The following is a 21,498-nucleotide window of genomic DNA, read 5'->3' as shown; positions in this document are numbered from 1 at the left end:
TTCTTCCTGTTTATTCCCCATGCTATGTGCATTGGTGTCCAGGCACTTCAGAGAAGTATTCAAGCATGCCAGTATCGCTGCTGTAAGAGGATATATACCCCATAGTCATATCTCATAGACACTTCCTTGCCTGCTGGATTTATTCCCACTTGAGTCTTGTTTTGCTGGCTGGGTAGTCGCTGTAACTCTCCCCTTCCCCCATCTTTCCTAGTTTAAAGCTCTTTTCTTCACCAGGTTGGCTAGCCTGTGACTGAAGATGCTCTTCCTCCTCTCTGACAGATGGACTCCACCAGCTGCCAGCAGACAAGCATGTGTCACTGCATAAAACAGAGCATCTCTGCTCCAAGGCCATTGACTTTTCTTGTTTGTGTGCTGATTATAGTTGATTCTTTCAGCACAGTGCACTTTAGCCAGGTACTATTATGATAAAATCCTCCAGTTCATCCTGAGGCTGGAATCCTTTTCTGTTTTCTTGATATTTCTCTGCAGTCTATATTCAGCACTGGCTGTTTAGAAAGTCTGACCACAAATCTCTAAGCTTCATACATTGCTCATGTTGTGTTGTCATGTTCCTGAACTGCAGCTACAAGAGGTCCTTATTTTGCCTCAGGGAAAGTCATGTTCCTGACAGCTGCAACATTTGGAGATGCTTTTCAAAAAGTAGCAATGGTCTAGAAAGTCAGACCCCAAAGCCCTTCCATCTAGAGGAATCTGCATGCTCTGTATCAGACCTTATTTTCCATGCTCCAAAAAAAAAAAAAAAAAAAAAAGGCAAGGACTAAAGATCATCAAAACCAGCTTACATAGCTTCATCATCTAACACCTGCAGCCACTCTCACAGAGTACCTGTGGTGGTTTTACACAGCTGGGCAACTGAACCCCACCACAACCACTCTCTCACTCCCCCTCCTCAAAGGGAAAGGGGGAGAAAATATGATAAAAAGGGCTCAAGGTTTGAGATAAGGACACAGAGATCAGTCTCCAATTACCAGCATGGGCAAAACAGACTCAGAATTGGGAGATTAATACAATTTATTACTTATTACTAACAAGCTACAGAAGTGAGAAAGTAAAAGCAAACTAAAAACACCTTCCCACCTTCTTCTATGTCCTCCCCCCAAGCGGCACAAGGGAAATGGCAATAACGGCTGCGGTCAGTTGCTAATGTTTCATCTCTGCCACTCCTTCATGGTCACTCTCTCCCCCTGCTCCACGTGGGGTCCCTCCCACGGGATGCCGTCCTTCCCAAACTGATCCTGCTGGGGCTGCCCACAGGCAGCAGCTCTTCAAGAACTGCTCCCACACGGCTCTGTACCACGGGGTCCATCCCCCAGGAGCAAACTGCTCCAGCACGGGTCCCCCACGGGCGGCAGCTCCCCCTAGATCCCCTGCTCCTGCTTGGGCTCCTGTCCAAGGGCAGTAATTTTTTGTTGTGTATTTTTTTTTCCCCTTTCTTAAATCTGCTCTCACAGAGGCCCAACCAACATTGCTCACTGGCTCAGCTCTGGTCAGCAGCGGGTCCCTTTGGAGCCAGCTGGAGCTGGCTCTGATCTGACATGGGGCAGCTGCTGGACTCTTCTCAGAGAGGCCATCCCTCCTATCTCCCCTCTCCCCACCAAAAACCTTGCCATGTAAACCCAATACAGTACCTTCTGCAAACCAACCACAGAGAGCACAAAAACTCTCAGTCTAGGATATCTGAGATGTCTCTTAAGATGTCACCACATTTTAAGAGTAGGTTTTGCTGGGTCTACCCAGACTACTGTGGGCCCTGAGGGCAGCCTCATGTGTTAGTCAGGTTGCAATAGATTTGGGGTTTATCCTGATAATGTCTGAGACATATTATCTTCATTACTGAAATCTCTTCATCATTCTGCAGTGACACATCTTTATTATTTGAACATTATAATGCCAAAATTAGTGTTCTGCAACAGCTTGATTATTTCTCAGGTAAAAATTTCATAATCTGTATATTGTTACTCATGGCTTAGCTCATATCCAAGATTTAGTCATAGCATACATATACTTTATCCTTATTCTCCTTCTCCCTAAGGATATTCAGAGTCATAACATATCTGTGCTCTTTTAAATCCTGGCCAAAACTTGTTTGAAGGCCTTCACAATCTTCCCATAAGGTTGACTGTACCATCACCTTTGTTTTTCGCTTGAAGTCAAAGAGTAAATCCTACATCTGTTCCATTTCAGCAGTATGAATATTTAGTACCTGACATCTGCATAGATTGCTTGTTCACAAGAAGTGGGAGAAAACTCACAAAACAGCAGAAAACATGCTATAGCAACCATTTTTCTTCAAAATGTAGAAAATCCCCAATCTGGTTGTGTCAGCATAATTATGCCTTCAGTGCTCCTCAGAACACAACATACTGGACTTTTTTCCTGCTTTTTAAACAGTCTGGTTCTATACAGATGTTTGGCTGCCTTAAGTGTTATTTGGATACCATGCCAAGAATTTTGCTCTTTCATAAAGGCTATCCCCATAGCTGAGGCTCCCATTAGTGAGTCTTAAATCTACTTTTATCCAAGCTGATCAATGTGCCATTTTAACCTATGGATATATGTTCCTTTTTGGCAATTACTTCAGCTAAAAGGATGAATGAGCTCCATGACATAGCAGACTACCTATGCATTATTTATAAGAAGGAAATCTTCATAAAACGACGTCCAAGTTTCTTCTTAAAATAGCCCCAGAGTTTCATATTAACAAAACCTCTTCATTTATCTGTGTTCTTTCCAGAGCCCTGTGCAGGAAAAATATAATGGCACTTCAGGAAAAAATCAATACTATTCTATCTGAAGATGAGAGAGTCAATGGAGCAGAGTCATATAGACACTCAATAGGAAACATTGAGCACTAGCACGTCTAAATAACAGTATGACTCAAAGCTTCATAGAGTAAAAATTCTTTCTGCTGGGATTCAAAACATTGAGGTCTCACAGGAAAAGAACTCCTTTTTTTACAGTATCTGCTCACTAATCCTGAAGTAGATACCTCCATTTAGAGAGCTTGATAGAAGTAATTCTTCACTGGCTCTGTTGATTTGATCTCACGGCTTGGTTTTTATTCCTGACCACAGAGGGTTTCTGCTCTTTGTGGCACCCTAGGAAATGCCATCTGAGCTTTAGCTGCAGTTCATCTGTAGGACATGGTCTCCAATAGGTCCTATGTTAAGACAGTCCTAAGAGATTTCTTGGACATGCTGGGACATCACAGATGATTATAGATGATGATGTGAGATCAACTGAAAAGAGCTTTTGATCTGTGCTACAAAAGACGGAAGCTTAGATGTTTAGCTCAAATATAGATGCCTACAAATTCACACCTAAATTTTGGGTTCCTAATTTCAAGTCAAATTGTTTCTCTGAGGTGGACTCCCGTAATTATATATAAAATGTTGTGGTTTTGTTTTTCTTTTTCTTTTTTAAGAGAGTGTATTTATGTTGCTAATTCACAGCATGTATAATGGAACACCAGAATAATTTTCCAGAAATTGCTCAGTATCTCTGAACAGCTCTGTAAAGAAAATATTTCATGTGCTTCTTCTCAGGAAGCATTTGTTAATTTCAGGTATCTGCTTAACATTTTCTGTTCTGTCAGCTAATACCTGGATGCAAATTAGAAAATGTCTCTTTTGCAGTCAAAATGTAGTTACTGATTATTGTATCCTTGCTGCATTTTTGCCAGATCATTAAAAAGTAGATGATTTCTTCTTCTGTGATCTAAAAAATGCTATCTAATTACCACCTCTAATACTGCCTGGCTGTACATAATTGTGTTCATACAAAAATCCTTACTATAAGTATTTGTATGAAGATAGATACCACAAAGTCTCTGTTGTTTTTTCCAGTATGTCATAAGAAAAATGAAATATAAATTATGCAGACTTATAGCTACTCCACATGGTCATACAATTTCATACCGTGAAATTTAAGAAGATTCAGTGCCCTCAGTTTCCTTTCCTCTGAGAGTCAAGTTGCATGTTCTGGAAAACTGACATTTGTCTCTGTAAGTAAATACCTGATTGCTCAGTTGACCAAAGGGGATTTCATAGGTATCTAAATAAACAGTTATGTTTTCCCTGTACAGCTCATCTACAGTCAAAAGAAATATGTAAACCTTTGTAAGTATAACAGATATCCCCAACACATATATTTGGCCTTATATTATCAACCATAATCATGTATAAGTCCTGAACATTAATCTTAGTTGAATTTTCTTCACAGAGGAAAAATCAGAATCTTTCCTGTTGAAAAATTTAGAATCTTAAAAACTGAAATCAGCTTTCCTAGTTCATTAAATGAATGATTGTCCAATAATCCTCATGACTAAGGAGGCTAGAAACTATTCAAGAACCCTTACACATATGCTCAAACAAGACCAAGCAGAGTTTCATACATAAATTAAAAATCCCAATGTCCCTACAGCAGCTGACTTGCTGGACTTTGTGCCAAAAAAGACCTGATGATTGCAAATAAATTTAGAATGAATCAGTTTCTTTTAGCAAATTTTGAATCTTTTGGGGCCTCTAAATTAACATCAGGAAACTAGCTAAAAGCTAATTGTAATGAAACCTGAAAGCAACAAAAACCATGGCTACTTCAGGAGAGAAACAATCAAGATGGATAATCCAGAAGTCTAAAATGTAATTGTGTGGATATTCTACCTCCTTTCAGCTAAAAAACTTCTGTAAGAGTTCCTCTGGGATATATCCTTGATATCCAGTAGTCAAATGTGTCTTCTGTCTCCTTTAGTATGCACAAGACATATGCTACTGAAATTTCTTTCCAAATGGAAGAATATAAAGAAATCTCATTATTCTGAACATTATTTATATACCTAGAAAACAAACACAGTAGCAGAAAATTGTTCTCTCAACTGCCCACACAACTGCCTTATCCCTCATCCAGCGACAGAGCAGCTAGGGAATTAGAAAGGAATATATTCATAAGGCTATTTCATCATTGACTTTTTCTCTGAGACTACAAACAAGATTACCAGGTAGGAATAGATGTAGGTAAGGATTATGAATGAGCTGTGATTCTGGTTAAAAACCATGTTTTAAGAAAAGATGAAACAAGTATCAACCAAGTTCCGGCACAACAAACTTCATTTTGTTCATTTCCCTTCCTGAACAGATAACAATTAAATTGCTTTCAGGTGTTAACTTCTTGAAATAATCACCTTCACGAATTAAGTATTTTAAGGTCTCTATATGTTTTTATACCTTCACTAAGTAATTAATAATGTTTAATTTTTAATCTGAGTCTTAATATAGGACAAGTGCTCTATTCGCTATTAGCAAAATGTCAGTCAAAGGTGGTTTCAAATATATGAAAGACAGAATAAATAGGGTGTAAAATGCCAGCCTCCCTCTTTTTATGACCGTCATATAACCTAAAATGTCTTTTTCAGGTTTTCCAAGGATGTGGCCAGCCTAAACCAGCACCTGCCCTAAGATCTTCCCGTTCTGTCCCTGAAAACTTCAATACCCGGTTTAGACCATATAACCCAGAGGAGCGACCTACAACTGCTGCTGGAACAAGTTTGGATAGGCTGGTAAGGCAAAGCATACTCCACTCTTAAATAAGTAGAAATGGCTTGGTAATATATGATATTCTCTGGACAATTTTTTAAAAAATAATTTTGTAATCACTGTATATAGTTTCTATGCCAACCGTTCTAGCATTCAACAAATCTTTTTTTCCCCATTGGAAATAGTACAGAATTGTATTCTAAGAGAACAATATAATTCACTTCTAAAGTATTAGAAAGGTTAAAAGACAATAAGCTTTATTTCCATCTGTCCCAAAAAATGACTTTATCAGCTAAAACATGAGCAATCATTAATCTTGCTTTATTTATTTAATCATTTCAAAAATAAGACCTTAAGATAAGACTATTTTTTCTACTACCAGTCATTGGATTCACATTTCAGATTTCAATGTTCCTGCTATTTATAAATCTATAGATTTATAGCAGGCTAATTATTATAGCTGCTAATACTGTCTCAGTAATTATCTTGAACTAAAGCCAATGGACAAAATTAAAAAGCTGTAAAGAGTCTGAATCAAAACAGACTGTATCGCACAACCTCCACTTGCCATGCTTATTGCTGAACACTTGCACAGCACTGTTCTGTCTCTCAGAAGAGGTTCATATGCAGGGCTGTAGCAAGAGTGAAGGGAGAGGAGCACCCAGCTGGGAACAGCTACTGTTAGCAGGGGCTTTGAGTTTTGGTGAGCTGCCCTCCTGCTGGTGCCAGACAGGTGCTAGCACCAAAATGTCTTGCTACTGTTCTGATCACGAGTCTAAACTGTCTAGAGGTTTTTCTCAGCTTTTATCGCTGAGCAGACACCCAAATACACTAATTCAATCAAGACCTGGGTCTCTCCTTGGCACTGTCATTCTGCAAATTCCTTTGACAATCACCACAGTACTTTACAGTGCCAAATCTTTCCAACAACCAATGCTGTAGCCCGTCCATCAATCAACTGTATTCTGTCAATCTCCATTGCAAGTCAAATGAAAAATAGTACATCATTCTAGCCAGGACATTGGATCAGTATGCAGCAAAAAGCAATATTTTTGAGTTCTCTGTTCTTCTGGGAATAGCGTAGCCTATTTATCCTACAAGTAGGAACAGAAAACAAGATGTAGACCTCTCATGTAGACTTAGGTCTCTCTAACACAGTAGATTCATAAAACAGTGTAGCATCTCAGGCTAAAAATCTTGTTTGGTGCAGAGGCCTGAATCTTAACCTAGAATTGGCCAAGGTGAAGTGAAAGGTCACTGTAGTGTGTAGGCTTTAGTCATGCTCTTGACGAAGTTAAAGGCTGCAAAAAAGAGGAAGTAGGAGAAAGAGAACAAAGAGGAAGGCTTGTAGCACAACTTAGCTTGGATTACTGCTACATTGTAAGAACAGAGCATTTTTACAAAGAAAAAGGTTTAAAAGACCTTCCATATTCACATAAGGAGAATGCTTCTAAACTCTTTAATAACCTTTTTAAACTACAAACTTACAAAATACCAAGCAGCATCCTGAATAAAGCAATAATGTGTCATATGCTGCTGGCCTTTAAAGGCTGTAACTAATGAAAATTGCTAGTGAAGACAATCCTTTATAACTCATAATAACCTGTAGACCTTCAAAGGGAAAATTTTATCCATATGATTTAACTAGATTTCTTCACACATTCTTTCATAAATAAATAAATAAAGCTTTGTTGCCTTTACTTCATAAAAGCATTACAGTATTTACATATTTGTCTTCCTTGCTGCTGATATTTAAAATAATAACTCTTCATGCCCTATTAGTAATGTGTGTTGTTATCAAATCCTTCTCCAATTGGCAGTGGTATATGTGTTATCTCCTTTTGTGTTGAGAGCAACAAACCCTGAAGTTTGAGATGGCCACTGACCTCAGCTGGAGCAAGAAAAGGTTGCTTATGTGGATTAGAGCAGAAGGCTTTGTTTCAGAACTGTAATCCCTTAGCAGCTCTTGAGAAAGGTCACTGCCTACATCTCACACCAACATGGGTAATTTTATCCAGAAGGATATAAATGTTGTGTTTCTGCCTCATAGGAACACCATTCAACCTGCCTACATTAGACCTTCAGCATTTAATGTGCTGAATCATTCCCTGAATCATATATCTCTCTTCATTAACTATAGACAGAGCCTGGAGGACCAGCTTCAGTTAGATGCTCCCAATCCTTGCATCATTAATAAGACATAAGTAGAATCCCACCCAAAGCAGTTTTCCAGTCTGCGCACTGATCATTTTCTATTTCTTACTTAATAAAAATGTACAGAAGGATTAGTCTTTTGATAGTAGTGCCAAACGGTTAAAGCCCCTTTTGATTATTATTGATATAAGAAATATGGAGTTATTACTACCTGCTTTTATGTAAGAGGAACTTTTCCTCATGAGTCAGCTGACTATTCAGTGTTACATTTATGGTTTTAGGAGTCTGTTCTGGAGATTTTACTCATAAAACACTGTCGGGCCGCTTAACTTCAAGTTGTCATCACAAAGTTCAAACATGCAGCTACGTAAACCTCAAAAGAAGTGACAAACAATCCTGCTTTCATCTGTCTTTGACAGCATGTTCTTAGAAGTGACCAAGTTTAGAAAATATTTCCTCTGCATCTCAAAAGCATAGCGCATCTGAATCAATTTTTTACTCCTGCTCATATTCCCATTTGTGAGCTTAATTCAGTTGAGCATATTCTATCAGATATGTTGCACAAAGCAGATCTCTCATAAGAAGCCTACACTGAGAACATCAGATACTGAACCCCTCTGAAAATGTGCTTCTTCATGCTTGCCTGAATTTCATAGAATCATAGAATCACTGAATCATTAAGGTTGGAAGAGACCTTCAAGATCATCTGGTCCAACCATCACCCTACTACCAATAGCACCCACGAAAATTTGATTAATCCAGCTATTGTATTCCAAGAAGGGAGGTTTGCCTGAATTACTGTCACAGCATTAGTCTGTAGGACTTAATAAAAAAGAAATACCTCAAAATTAATTGAGAAAAAAGTGGGAAAAGAAAAAAAGAAAAAAGAAAAAAAAAAAAAAAAAAAAAAGAAAAAGAAGAAAGAAAGATCCCCCCAAAGCAGGTATAGTTGGATTAAAATGCAGTAGATGTGTTTAGGAAGTCATGCAGAACTTGAGCCTGAGAGAGTTGTCTAAGCATGGATGCAAAACACCATCTGAGACTCACAGAATCATAGAATGGGTTGGGCTGGAAGGGACCTTAAAGATCTAATTCCACACCCCCTGCCATGGACAGGGACACATCCAACTACAACAGGTTACTCCCCAGAGTATTGGAAACAGGGGACTGGAAGATAACACACAGGACTAGAGGAGAACAATGTACTTCTGGAACAGGAGTAGGGAGCCAGGTAGAATATGCTGCAGCATCACAAGCAGTTAAATACACCTATGTTCCTGCAATTAAATCAAGTCTTTGTAGCATGGGACCTAAAAGTCAGGCTCTTTCTGAAGTCAATGGAGAGAGACATACATCTTCAGAGAGTGATTCACCCTATCTGTCACAGATATCTCTCATAGATTGGGAAATGAAAGGCTCAACTTAGTTATTCGCATGTAGATACGCAAAACTGTTTGAGATGCCTTGGAGTATGTGATATCTGGCTGAGCTGGCAGGACGCCCATGCTCTCCTGGACTGGGGGTTGAAGACCAGGTAGGATACCTGAGGGGAAGACCACTATATGGCATCCAAGAGTGGAGGACAGAACTGAGGCCCTGTTATTCTCTGAAGTTCCTCTTGGGGGATTCAGCTGCATCAACATAGTCCCCTAATGTTATTTGAGATGCCTATGGTTTTCAAGACGTCCAAATATAACTAGAAATATTTACGGGAGACCTGTCTGTAAGCAAGATGGAATACATCAAAGCTACTAAATTTACTTTATATGCTCTATATTTAGGTAACTGGATTCCCATCTATTTCTTTGCTGATCATAACACCAGCTAAACTGATTAAATACAGACGTCTGTAATATAGATACCTATAACCACTTATTTAGATTTGATTTCTAGATGACCATCTTAGATGTGAAGGTCAGTAGTTTTTTTATTGTTAGCAGAGAGAAATGATGGCCTTTATTCAGTTGTCTAAAAGTAGGTTTAGGCAACTGAGTTGAGATTAAATATTCCTAAAGCATGATTCAGCTCATCCTAAAGTACACGTTTCAGCCTATCAGAGAAATCCTTCTCTACCCATCTACTACAAAGTGCCAAAAAGTGACAACCTTAGGCTAAGCATCCAGCAATTGCACCTGAAGTTAAAACAAATACTGTCAGAAACTGAATAGCTTTAACCATTGAACTCATCTGCTTCTGTAGAGTATGATCTAAGATTTCTCATTGAAAATCTACTGCTTATAAAGACTCGTTATCTTCACTGTGGTTGCCTGTTTGGTATAACCTGTTTTGTTTTTTTATTTTGTTTCTGTTTTGTTTTATTTTGTTTTGTTTTTCTGTTCCCTGAATTTGTTTCCCTCTTGCTTCCCAGAGGACTATCTGGAGGACAATGCAACATGGTGTAAGCTTTGGTATTCTTATTCTTCACTTTCATTCCCATTTGTCTTTGTACAATGCTGGGCAAAACACTTTAAGTTTCATCTTCACCATCTTTACTTTGTGTGTGTCATGTAGGCTAAAACAGTAGCAGTAATTTTAGATTCTAGCTCATTTAATTCTGCCCAGTGCTGGGAGCTGCTGGTTCTTTCCAATATTCTTCTGCTTCAAGGATGACGTCTCGTTCCTAGAAAGGAGTGTATTCCCTCAGTGAGCTAAAAGCTGACATAAGTGTCCACGCAATCTCAGACACCACATACACATGTGCAGCAATGCAGACACTCTGCAGTGTCACCTATTTCTGGGGCTTGTGCCTGGAGATAGCACTTGAGCAAAGGAAACAATCTCTCAGGCCATCCTGAGCTCGCTCCCTAGAATTGTAACTGTCTCACTGCCCAGTCTTGGGCAAACCACTTTGTGTGAGTTTGATAAAGTAGATTCGATTATACTTTCCAGCTACAGAAATTCTGTGAATTTGAGAGGTCCCTGTGTTTCAAACAAAAGGCTTCCTCAGCAGGGGTTTGGTGCAGCCCAAGGGGAAGGCAGGAACACAGCACTGTGCAGATATGCATCATCTGACTTGCGAATTACCTCAAAGCGTTTAGCTTGGACCATTATATCTTGCTTCTTAGCAGGACTAATTAGTCTACAGAGAGCCCCATGCTGATATAGTCATACCTACTTCCTGCATTTGAGCTGCCTCAAGTACCTCTGTATTCACCATGCCATCGTACAGCACAGTCCTGCTTTAATTCAGCTGCAATTTCTCCCAAGAACATACCTCAGCCTGACCTGTCTGGACGTGTGTAAAATTATTCCACATTTCCTTTCAGAAGGACATGGAAGCCTTCTTGATTTTCCACAGGGGAGCTGATGCACTATTAACCATAAAATGCATAATGCACATGCATGCTATGGAGATAGGCAACTGAGAAATTGGCCGTGGCATTTTGAGGGTGATTTACATTCAAGTACAGTATAGCAGCAGCATAGATAAGTGGATGAGCATGCACCTAGTCTGAAAAATAAACTCTTTCATGCTCTTTACCCTGGGGAGGGGAATATATTGTGTCACACTTTGTAGGAAAATATTCCTTTATCTTCCCTCCTGTGTTTTTTTTTTAAGTAAAAGTAAATGAAGTTTCATTTTCTGTGAGCAAAGGACCCTGAAATTGTTATTTTAGGAATATAGTGGGATGTATTTTAAGTGTCAATTCATTCATATTTTTAAAATATTTTTCACTATAGTGTGTAATGATTTTTGTTACAATAAAATATGCAACAGTAACCCAACAAATCTGTTGTGAACAATTCCTTCCGAGTGTTCCAAAGGTACATGAAGCAGAAAATATAATTCGAGAGAGAGAGAGAGAAAACTGCTTTGCATTTTAGCTATGAAAGACTGAAATTAACAAGACAGTATACCATGAAGACATTGATCTGACTTGCCCAAGGAATCCTCTTGGGGAACTCCCAACAGTGGAGCTTATGTTTCAGTTTTGTAAGAATCCATTTAGTCCAGAGTCTAGAAATGTTAAATATATGCAGTGATACACAATATTCCTGAGATAGGATGTTTATTCTCCACATTTTATTTCTCAAGAGACCCTAGAATAAAATTCAGCAGCTATAAATCTTACAGGGTTTAAAATATTGAGATGAATTTTTCGAACACATTCTGCATATAGAACCTGTAGGGAAAGACACAAACAATAAGCCTGTAAAAGACTTCATAGCTCATGAAGTATTGGTCACACTTTTAAGAGTGAAATTAACAGTCTCGTGCAGGTGTTTCAGATGTCCCCTAACTTCCTATAGACCATTCCCCCCACAAGCTTTAGATGCTGTGCTGTTGGAGGTGCCATTTCTTTCTGTGTGTTGTTATTCAGCAAATAACTCCTGTAAAATGCAAAGTGTACAGCTCCTCCAGTTTTAGATTGTGTGTTTAGAGCCCTGTTTCTTATTAGCTGTCTGGATACAACATGCACAATGAATAAATACATTTTACAACATTTGTCATGGTCATTAGGTGTCAAATTTAGGATTTGCCTGGTTCTCCTCAAAGAGGCGTTTGCTTAGTGTCAGATTTTCTTTATTCTCAGTTTCTGTGTCACAGCAATATCTAAGTTCAAGTTTGTGCTATCATTTCTTCCTTCCTGGTTAATACCAGTTTCAGGTGGCAAAGGTGGGTGAGTGATGATGGCTGTCAGAACCCTCCTGAGAGACCTGGCAGAGATCTGTCTTTTAAAAAGGCAATATTATTCCATAACCCTGCTGAAGAGTTCTGCATGCTGCTGTCTCTGATGCATCGCATTCTTAATACACGTGAGGCAGTTACTAAGAAAGTGCTTTATTTCAGAGGTTGCCTGTGTCTTCAGGTGGCATGGTTGTGCTTGCTGTTCAGACTCTGTTCAGTGTGAGCAAGGAAAAAATGTCTTCCAACTCTAACTGGAAAGACAGCTCTCTACGTTAATTAGTTGTCCAAAGAAATGTACAGTCCTGATTACAAGGCATTGTCTGCCTTGCTTGAATAGTGACATGTTGCCTAACTGTCTCATTGAACACAGTGCCTGTTTGAGTATCTTCTAAATATACGCTTGTTAGTTCTAGCTGAACTTCCTTTAACTACTGGTGTGAAAATACCCTCAGAGTTATCATCTCTTTTCCAGGAATGTATAAGCAGTGTTAAGTATACCTGTTACCAAGATGGGGCATATGACACCTGTAAACAGAAGCTGCTCCTGATTACCAGTCTAGCACACAGTTAAGATGAAAAAGTGGCCGTCATGGGTCTTTGGTTGTTGAGGAATTAAGTGATTCATGAACTTGGCTATTAGTGTAAACAAAAGCAGGATATATAGGCTGAAGCTTGCACATCTGTGCCATATCAAACCATAATAACATGAAGTGGGATTTATTTGCCCTATCTTTTAATGTTTCTAATGTTGTTATCAAAGTCTGAGCTATAACCTCATTCCCTTATTAATCAGTGGAGAGAACTAGGCACCTCCAGATCCTGCTTAAGATGTTCATTTGGAGATGACATGAAATCTGAATTACCTTTTGAATTACCCATTTCTCCCCACTGGGTATGAAAAGAATCTGAATGATTAGCTCAGACAGCCAATTTGTAGATATCTTAATGTAACCGTAATACCAGGCTTTGGAGTTAGGCTCTATGAATCAAATGTGTTCAAAAGCAGAATTGGGTCTATAAATATATTGATAGATAGTTCTAATCATAATTCTAATCATACTCATTGTTGTGGTGTCATCAGGTACCTAGAAGGATTGCTAGTCTGCAGCAAAAATATTTCATTCTGAAGACTGCACAAGTTTTATCTGATGGCAATTCCCCTTCGTAAATCTAGATGAAAATCTAGTTCCTTCCATTTGATGCTTTAGCCTCTACTCAGTAAAAGTTTGGTTTTTTTCCAGTATACAGAAAGTTTTTATTATCAGCATCTAGAAGATGAATCTAAGCAGGAAACACATCAGCACTGCTCTTTCAGCTGAAAGATAGATCACATTTCATTTCATGTGTCTATGCATGAATCTGTGCAGAAGGAAAAGTGAATTCTTAATGTTCTTGTTAATGCTAAAGATAGTGACTATATAAATGTCCTCTACACTTTAGCATTTTGACATGATATTAATAGAAGAAATATGGTTTAAAAATTGGTAGTAGGGCTTGTGTCCCCAGTTACAATATATAAATGATGCCCATTTAGATGCTTCCAGGTAGCATGAGAATAACAACTATGACTGATTACCTGCCTGAAAGGTGTTACACTGCTATGAATTCTTACATGGTTAATATGACAACAAGCAACAGGTTCTAAAAGCAATACTAAGTTTCCATAAAAAATGGATTTTGTAATGTATCACCAGTCCATTTACACCTAGAGAATAGAGAGTCCTTTTGTTCAAGTGATCACAAACCACAGAATATCTTCTCACCATCAAGCTAGTTGTGCATTGGTGTGGCTGCCAACAACTAAATTAAAGCTTTGGTAATTTCTGAATTAATTGCAAATAGTGATTCTCACTCTTCAGATAAAAATGTGTTATATTGTGCTGTCAATTAGTTCTCTGGAGCCTTTTGCAGCAATTTTTATTTTGTTAGACTGCAGCACACAGATATATTGTAAACTTGCACCAGACATGCACAATGCTGGACTCCACTTGTAACAAATGGTAGGTTACAGCAGACTAAAAACCGATTTCCCAAGCCAAACATTTCACACATTTTCCTTGTTTGCAATAGAAATTGACACTTTATGGACTTTTATAGGCATTACTAGTAGTTAGAAGAGAGGTAAAATATCGGGAATAAACGATTTACCTTCATACAAATTGTGACCCTTTTGTGAACTTTCTTTAGTCAAAAGCAAATATTTTACATCAAAAAAAAAGGTTTCCTATATTTTCTTCCTACTTTTTTTTTCTCATTCCACAGTCACATCAATGTATTTGTCTACATTGTTAGGACAGCAATACAGGGTGCTTCCTTAATGTATTTACATTTTGCCTGTAAACAGCAAAGATTGAGTGACTAGTTATAGATACTCATTGATGGGAAAGCCAAGGCTTTTAATAATACTGGGGAAGGAAGAAAGAAAGGCTTCGTCAAATCTAATTTTATCCATCATCAGGTAAGGACCATTCTAAGATTATGCATCTTAAAAGACCCAGCAGCATTTCTGGGTCCTAGGTAGTGTAGGTCCTAGCACCATCACAGCTCTACACTAGGGCAAAATGCATAGCCCCTGTATTACTACTTCAGGTACCTAGTCACCATGGAACGTAGGAGTATACCTTCAAGATGCTTCAGTACATCCCTTTGGTGTGTACATGGTAATAGAGAAATACAGCTACAGGAGTAGGAGTTAGTTGTATGGGCTCCCTCCACAGTCAGTTAAGAAAACAAGCATTTTCGGAGTGCAGTTCCCACAGCCTAATGTAGACTTTTTCTAGAGATCACATGAATAGCTCCCTGTAAGTGCAAATGTTTCTCTGGCAGCTATGAGGAACCTTGGAATTGACAAGATATTAAGCCTGCATGGGGCTAGAGTTAGCTGAACTGCGACTGAGCAGTCAATACCTGACTCCTTCACAGATGGCCCTACCGAAGTGGAGGTAACTGAGGTTATTAAGATTTAGGACTTAGGTGTGCAGTTCACTGGAGATGAAAGTAGATGCTCATGTTTTGGTGGCCTTGCACGGTCTTTCCTGGTGGCAGTGATAATAAATGACCATCATGCATGTCTGCTTTTGGTCTTCTTGAGTTTTACTTCTTCTGCACTGAATGTATGTTACGTACGTGTAATTTTTGGTAAATAAGAAACAGAGTTCATTGTGTCTAATTTAGCATCTATAATAAAGGTAGAGCCAGGTTTCTTAATCTCCCCTGGTAGCAATGAGGAGCTAGTTAAGGTGATCTAATAGCAGGAAGGATTCACTTGCTGAAACACAAATGCCTCCTGCTAAGTGAGAGGCCCTGAACTACCAAGGCATCTGCAAGGAGCTAACAGATGTGATAAAGTCCTTGCAGGTGTTCTTCAGTCTTCTGACAAAAAAGACAAATAGAGACCACTGACAAAAAGACCAATAGATTGTCCAGAGAGAGACATCTAAGGGCTTCACAGGAGGGTCTCAGATATGGTGCAGGTCCTACAGGAGACCTTTACTGATACATGGATGACCCGAAAAGCCTCCAAGGCAGTGGATACCTGTGTGCAGGCAACTGAATCCCACTCCATGTCTCCACTGACTGGTGGGACTCTGATGCCCAGCTCACATCGACACCCACACTGAGAGCTTTTAAATTCAGGCAAGAGTAACTCAGAGCAAGAGCCCAGTGAAACCGAGACTGACATTCATTTGTATCAGAGGAAACCACATCACCAATACACAGCCAGCACTTAACAGTTCCCAGGATAACTGCATTCACTTCAAAGTGCTGGGAATTTTGCTTTCCTATTATATATTTGGACAGCATAAATACTATATAGGAACCCAAGTGAAAACGGACTAGAATGAAAACTGCTTTTCTCCTTAAACATTCAAGCCTATAAAAATCTCCAGTTCATAACAATAATTGCGCTACCTAAGTAACAGCTATAGGCACTAAAGTAAAAACTAATTGCTTGAAGTGCTTTGTCTTGTTTTAATATAACATACCTACAGTGCTCATATATTAAAAGTGTGATATATATGCAGAAATAACAGGAATTTTGGAACTACATTTCTTCTGCGGGGAAAAGCAACAATCACTTATGAAAAAGAAAAAAAAAAAAGAGAGAGAGAGAGAAAGAAAGAAAGAAAGGAAGAAATAAAAAGAAACGTTGCTTGATAAATAAACCTGAGAGAAAGTCCCATTTTCCTTGATCTTACAGTGAATGTTAATGGGTTTAAAATCAGAGATCATTTATAATCTTTGAAATAATGTGTAAATAAAAATTCTTTCAATTGCTATTTATTCATTGAGATTAAATCCATCCAACCAAATGCAGGTATCTAACCATCCAGCTAGCCAAATCACATAACCCATACTGTCAGCTGAGAGAAATAGGAACTTTCAGGGCACAGCTGATCCGAGGTACTTTAAAAATCTGTATTGGATTAAGAAGTACTTGCACCCTCTAGTTCCTGTTTCTCACATTGACTACAGAAGAGTTTTAGCTCAGACATGGATGCTGTTGTCCTGTGAGATTAATCCTATTCTCAGACATCATTTTTATGGAGCTCACAATCTACATATCTGGATAGACAGTGACATTACTATTATACACCTTGTACAGTAACTATATTTATTTTGTTTTGGCAATGAGGGTCATCCTGTGGTAGGTAGGCATTGAACACACATTAGAAATATGTTCCTGGTCTTGCAGACCTTAATGAGATCTTCAGGTGTTCTTTTCTTCTGAAGTTTCCAACCTTCACCTAATGTTTCTGCATCATTTTCTAACCTTTAATTTGCACTATGGAAATTCAGTGAGCCAAAAAAAAAAATATATATTTCTGTAAAGCATGATCTCCATAATATCCAAGTTAACAAAGTCTGAATTGGTAATCTCAGTTTGCCTGTAATAGATGAGCAATTTTGTCCAGGGTACAGGACTTCTGGACACTGTGAATACCTTCTCTTCATGAGGTACAGAATACTTTCTTAAGTAGTCAGTGCAATAGTTGAGTGATGGGACTGGGAAACCACAGCTTTTTCTATCTACAGCCCACCTCTCCCAGATTATAATGATCATGTTGTTGAGAAAGAAAAGAGGACAGCTCCTAGCTCAACCCCACCCTGCTGTCACAAAGGCCACTCACTAGCACAGTTCATTTCCAGGCCAGATGGAGTTCATCCATGTAAAGACCTTTGTTGTTAGATGAGAGATGGTGAACTCAGCTCCTCTCTGCCTGCCGAGAAAGGCTCAGCTTCATCACGATTTTCATCAAGCCACCCCTTGTTTGATAAAAGTCAGTGTGGCAAAACTTAGTCCCTTAAAAGTCCCTTTTATCATTAAAACAGCTGGATATAGACAGATAGGAGAGGGATTGACTGAAGGAAAAATACTGCCTGCAAAATGTGCAGCAACTCCTGCAGGAACGTGACCAGCTGCAAATTAACTTGGTAATGTCATGGGACAAAACCCCTGAATTCTCAAGCTAATTGAGGAAGCACTTTTAAAAAATCCTATTTCCCACAGGTTATAATACTGATTTATTTCTGTGCTAAAATGTGAAATAACACAGCTGGCAAATACTCTTTCAGAAATCTAGAAAATGGTTAATGATATATAGGGACATACTCTTCAATGCCATTTGTTCTTTAATGTCTCCCCTTGGCATAGGCAGTATAATCACTTCAAGACTACTCATCCCCATACTAAACCACACTCTTGTCAGCCACTTCCTTAATCAAGGAGATAATAGAGATTAAAAGGGCATAATTGTAAGGGGGAAGATGTGACAAGGGTATTTCAAATGCAAGTAAAATTCCCATTCTTTCTAGAAGGACTCAGCTGCCACGCATTGACCATACCTCCTGTGTCTCTCGCTGAGTTTAGTCCTACTAAGTTTAGACCCATATTTTTCCCCATTTGATCCACCATAGTGTCTGACACTAAGAAAATCCTAATTTTGTTTTGCGCTTATTAAAAGTAGCCATGCCATAAACCAGCCAAGAATGTTCTGTCATAGTGATAAATAACAGGATTAACAACACTAAGGTTTTCTTCAGGATTTATTGCACTTCTGAATGCAATGTTACATGGTTTTGAGACCTTATTCCACTAGCTGTTGTCTTGTTGAAGTGTTTTCCAATAAAGGAAGTGATACTTGTACATCCAGGCTAATGACAAACTTCCAGCAAGGAGTACATTGCTCAGCCTTCATTCGCAAAATCCACCTTTTAATTTTAATGGATTAAATTGCATAGACAGGGGAAATGTGCACTGATAAGAACATATTTGTGAGTGTCTCATTCTGCACCGGTGGAATTTGCCATAGTAACTTATCGGGATAAGGTAATCGAGCCTTGCCTGTTATCAGAAACCAGACAGAGAAAAGAATCACAGCTAGGGATCTTTAGGCAGCTGCTAAGTCAGAATCAAGTTCAGCTAGAGGTAAATAGGGAGACGGTCTATTAGACAGAAACATGTTGGTATAAAGGAATTACAGAAGAAAATGGGGAGACAAGGCAGGGCAAGGGAAGTGTTTTAAATTTTAATTGCTAATATTTAACTGTTTTCTGGTTTAGAAAGTATGTTTATTTAAATAAGATTCTGATATTCCATATGGTTTGCTGCATTACTTATATGACTAGCATATTATATTGGCTTAATCAAAGCAATCTTTTTTCTCTACTCATACTTATGGGGGGGTCAAGACATAGGAAAATCAGACTGCCCTGATTCTCTTTTGCATGCCATCATTTACAACTTCATGGCATCCATGCTATCTTTTACGCTATCTATGGCTGGATGATGATTTGTGGAAGAGAAAGGAGACATGATTTTGACGGGCCGATACAGGGATCAGTGCTTTGGGGCAAAAGACTTATTTCAGGGAGTATGACAGCCACCAAAAAAGGGACACAGAGCGAGGTGCTGGAGGTAGAGAACGGTAAGGATAGGACTGAACAGTTCTCCCTGTGTTGTGAATATGCAGGTACAGGTTCAAAGTGGCCAGCAACACCCTGACTCAGTTTTGGGAACTGGCAATATGCATATGTGCATATCCAGGTAAGGTCAAAGCTCTTGTGGCCTTTGCTTGGGAACATGAAATGCGCTCCTGTCTCCTTAGCAGTCAAAAAGGGCAAGTAGTGCAGTTATGAATATAGAAGGAAAGCCAAGAGGCTTTTTTAGCCAACATGATCATCAGCTTTTAGCTTTTGGGCCGCACATCATACAAAACAGCTTGAGCTAACTTCACTCTTCATCAGAAGGGGTGCTAATCCTGAAAGGATGCACAGGCATTGAACGAGTTTGAATTTCAGCAAGCTAATCAGAAAGTCAAAGGTTAGCCTGGATTTTGAAATGAGCTAAGAAGCCATCTAATTTCAAAATGAAGAGCACTCATTTCCACATATGTCTTTTGATATTTTGCCAGTTTTTCTTAAGCAGGAAAATAAAATGAGATAAAATTGCTGAAACCACCTTCAAAGGAATTGTAAACATTGCAAAGATTTGGATTGCACAGTACCTTTCTTTAACGGCTGGAAGTCATTCATGGAATAACACAAGACATGTTATATGTCTTCTTAAAAAAAAAAAAAATGAACCCAAGAAATATATCAACATAAAAGGAGAATGGCTTCAGACAAAATAAAAACTGACTCTACCCATTCTCCCAAGCCTAATGAAATTCAAGCATTTTAATGGTTTGAAGAAAATCATTGGATTTTTTTTATTTATTTGTATAGATACAATCCCTTTTAGGGCTCTTCACATGATGAAAGATCTATTAATCTAAGAATGATACAAACACATAGTTTTTGCAATGAGAACTTGAGTCAGAAATGAATTTGTATTCTGACCAGATCCTACCCATTGACCATTAAATCATATTTCCTTTCAAAAACAGGCAGGATATATGAATAAATCAGATAATTCTTGTTTGTTTGTTGTTGTTGTTGTTTTATCTAGTTTTAGTCAGGACTATAAACAGAAATAAGCAAATGAATGAAGCACAGAAAGCTTATGACCCAGCATGCTATCACACGTTGAAGCAAGGATTACGGCTGTATTTTATAGATTTCAAAAGTTCAGAAAAGTGAAGTACTCCTGTTTTGGGGTGGTTCTGAACTGAATTCTGAATTGTAGCTTTTTTTAAATATACATATATAAATACATATATATAATACAAATACTATATATATATATATGTATATATATACACAGTTGGATATCTCCTTGCTTGGTTGTGTAATGCTGCAGAAGCTGGAATACAACTACATGTCTTGTATAGTCTTGGAGAATGTCACTCCCAGTTAGAGACAAACTTGCAGGAGGTTTGTTCAGACTGAGATCACTGTACTGATTGTTGTGGTGCTTTTCACCTTTCCAGTTCTTCTGTATTCTACTGTTTGAATAACAGCTTTCAGATTGTCTGCTTGCATATAGTAAGCCAAATCTTTAAGTTATAGTCACAAGGGTAAAGTTCTCAATTTTAATGATGTAACCTGTTGTCTCCATTTTTTTTCCTTTTGTATCTCTTTTGACACAGCTTTGCCTTCCTACAGAACCTTCAGTAGTGAAGTTCTAACCTTTTGCTTCTTCCATCACAGGCTGTAGCTATGCATACGATAGCTGAGATATAAATTCAGTTTCACGAGCAGTTGTACTGTAGAATCAAAGATAGGCAAAGCATTTTTAAGAAACAAAGCTTGTTTAGATATAAATGCCTTTGATCAGAAAATGTGGCAAGGGCATGAAGAAAATAAATAAGCTTATCTTAAAATAGGACATAGTTTAAAGTCATTCCCAGTGTGAAACTATTCTCTTTGCACAGCTGAAGCATAAATGATGTAGGATCGATGTTAGATGTCGTCTAGGCTGTTCTAAAAAGGAGCCTGTAGAAACTGCACTAATTCATCGCCACCAATGAGTTTACTTGCTGTGTTCCTCAAGACAGAGGAATTGAAAGAGCATGTAAAACTAGGAGCAAGTGAATGAAAAAATTAAACAGTACAAAATGACAGGGAGAAGACAGAAAATGTAATGACCAGTATAGGATGGTTCAAATGGTTGTTTGAATTGCAATAATTATGTATGCAGCCTCAGGAAATTAAAGCTTTCATTCCCTTCAACACAGTTTATAAAGTTTTGCTCCAGTAATGAAAAATTGAAATGAGCCT

At 38.4% G+C, this 21,498-nt stretch overlaps 1 protein-coding gene across 2 annotated transcripts in view; it reads left to right on the top strand.

Moving 5' to 3' along the window:
* The window catches only part of GPC6 (glypican 6), an 825,524-nt gene that overhangs the window by 746,019 nt on the left and 58,007 nt on the right, over positions 1–21,498 (top strand). Inside the window, exons 6-7 of one of the 2 annotated variants that reach the window (XM_066986905.1) lie at positions 5,432–5,575; positions 10,075–10,104. In XM_066986905.1, coding sequence (XP_066843006.1) covers positions 5,432–5,575; positions 10,075–10,104 — 174 coding nt within the window. The remainder of the gene's footprint in view (positions 1–5,431; positions 5,576–10,074; positions 10,105–21,498) is intronic. The other variant, XM_066986906.1, reaches the window with a different exon arrangement.

Source organism: Anser cygnoides, chromosome 1 (assembly GCF_040182565.1).
Source record: "Anser cygnoides isolate HZ-2024a breed goose chromosome 1, Taihu_goose_T2T_genome, whole genome shotgun sequence".
Lineage (NCBI taxonomy): Eukaryota > Metazoa > Chordata > Aves > Anseriformes > Anatidae > Anser > Anser cygnoides.
This window is presented reverse-complemented; position numbering and strand designations above follow the sequence as displayed.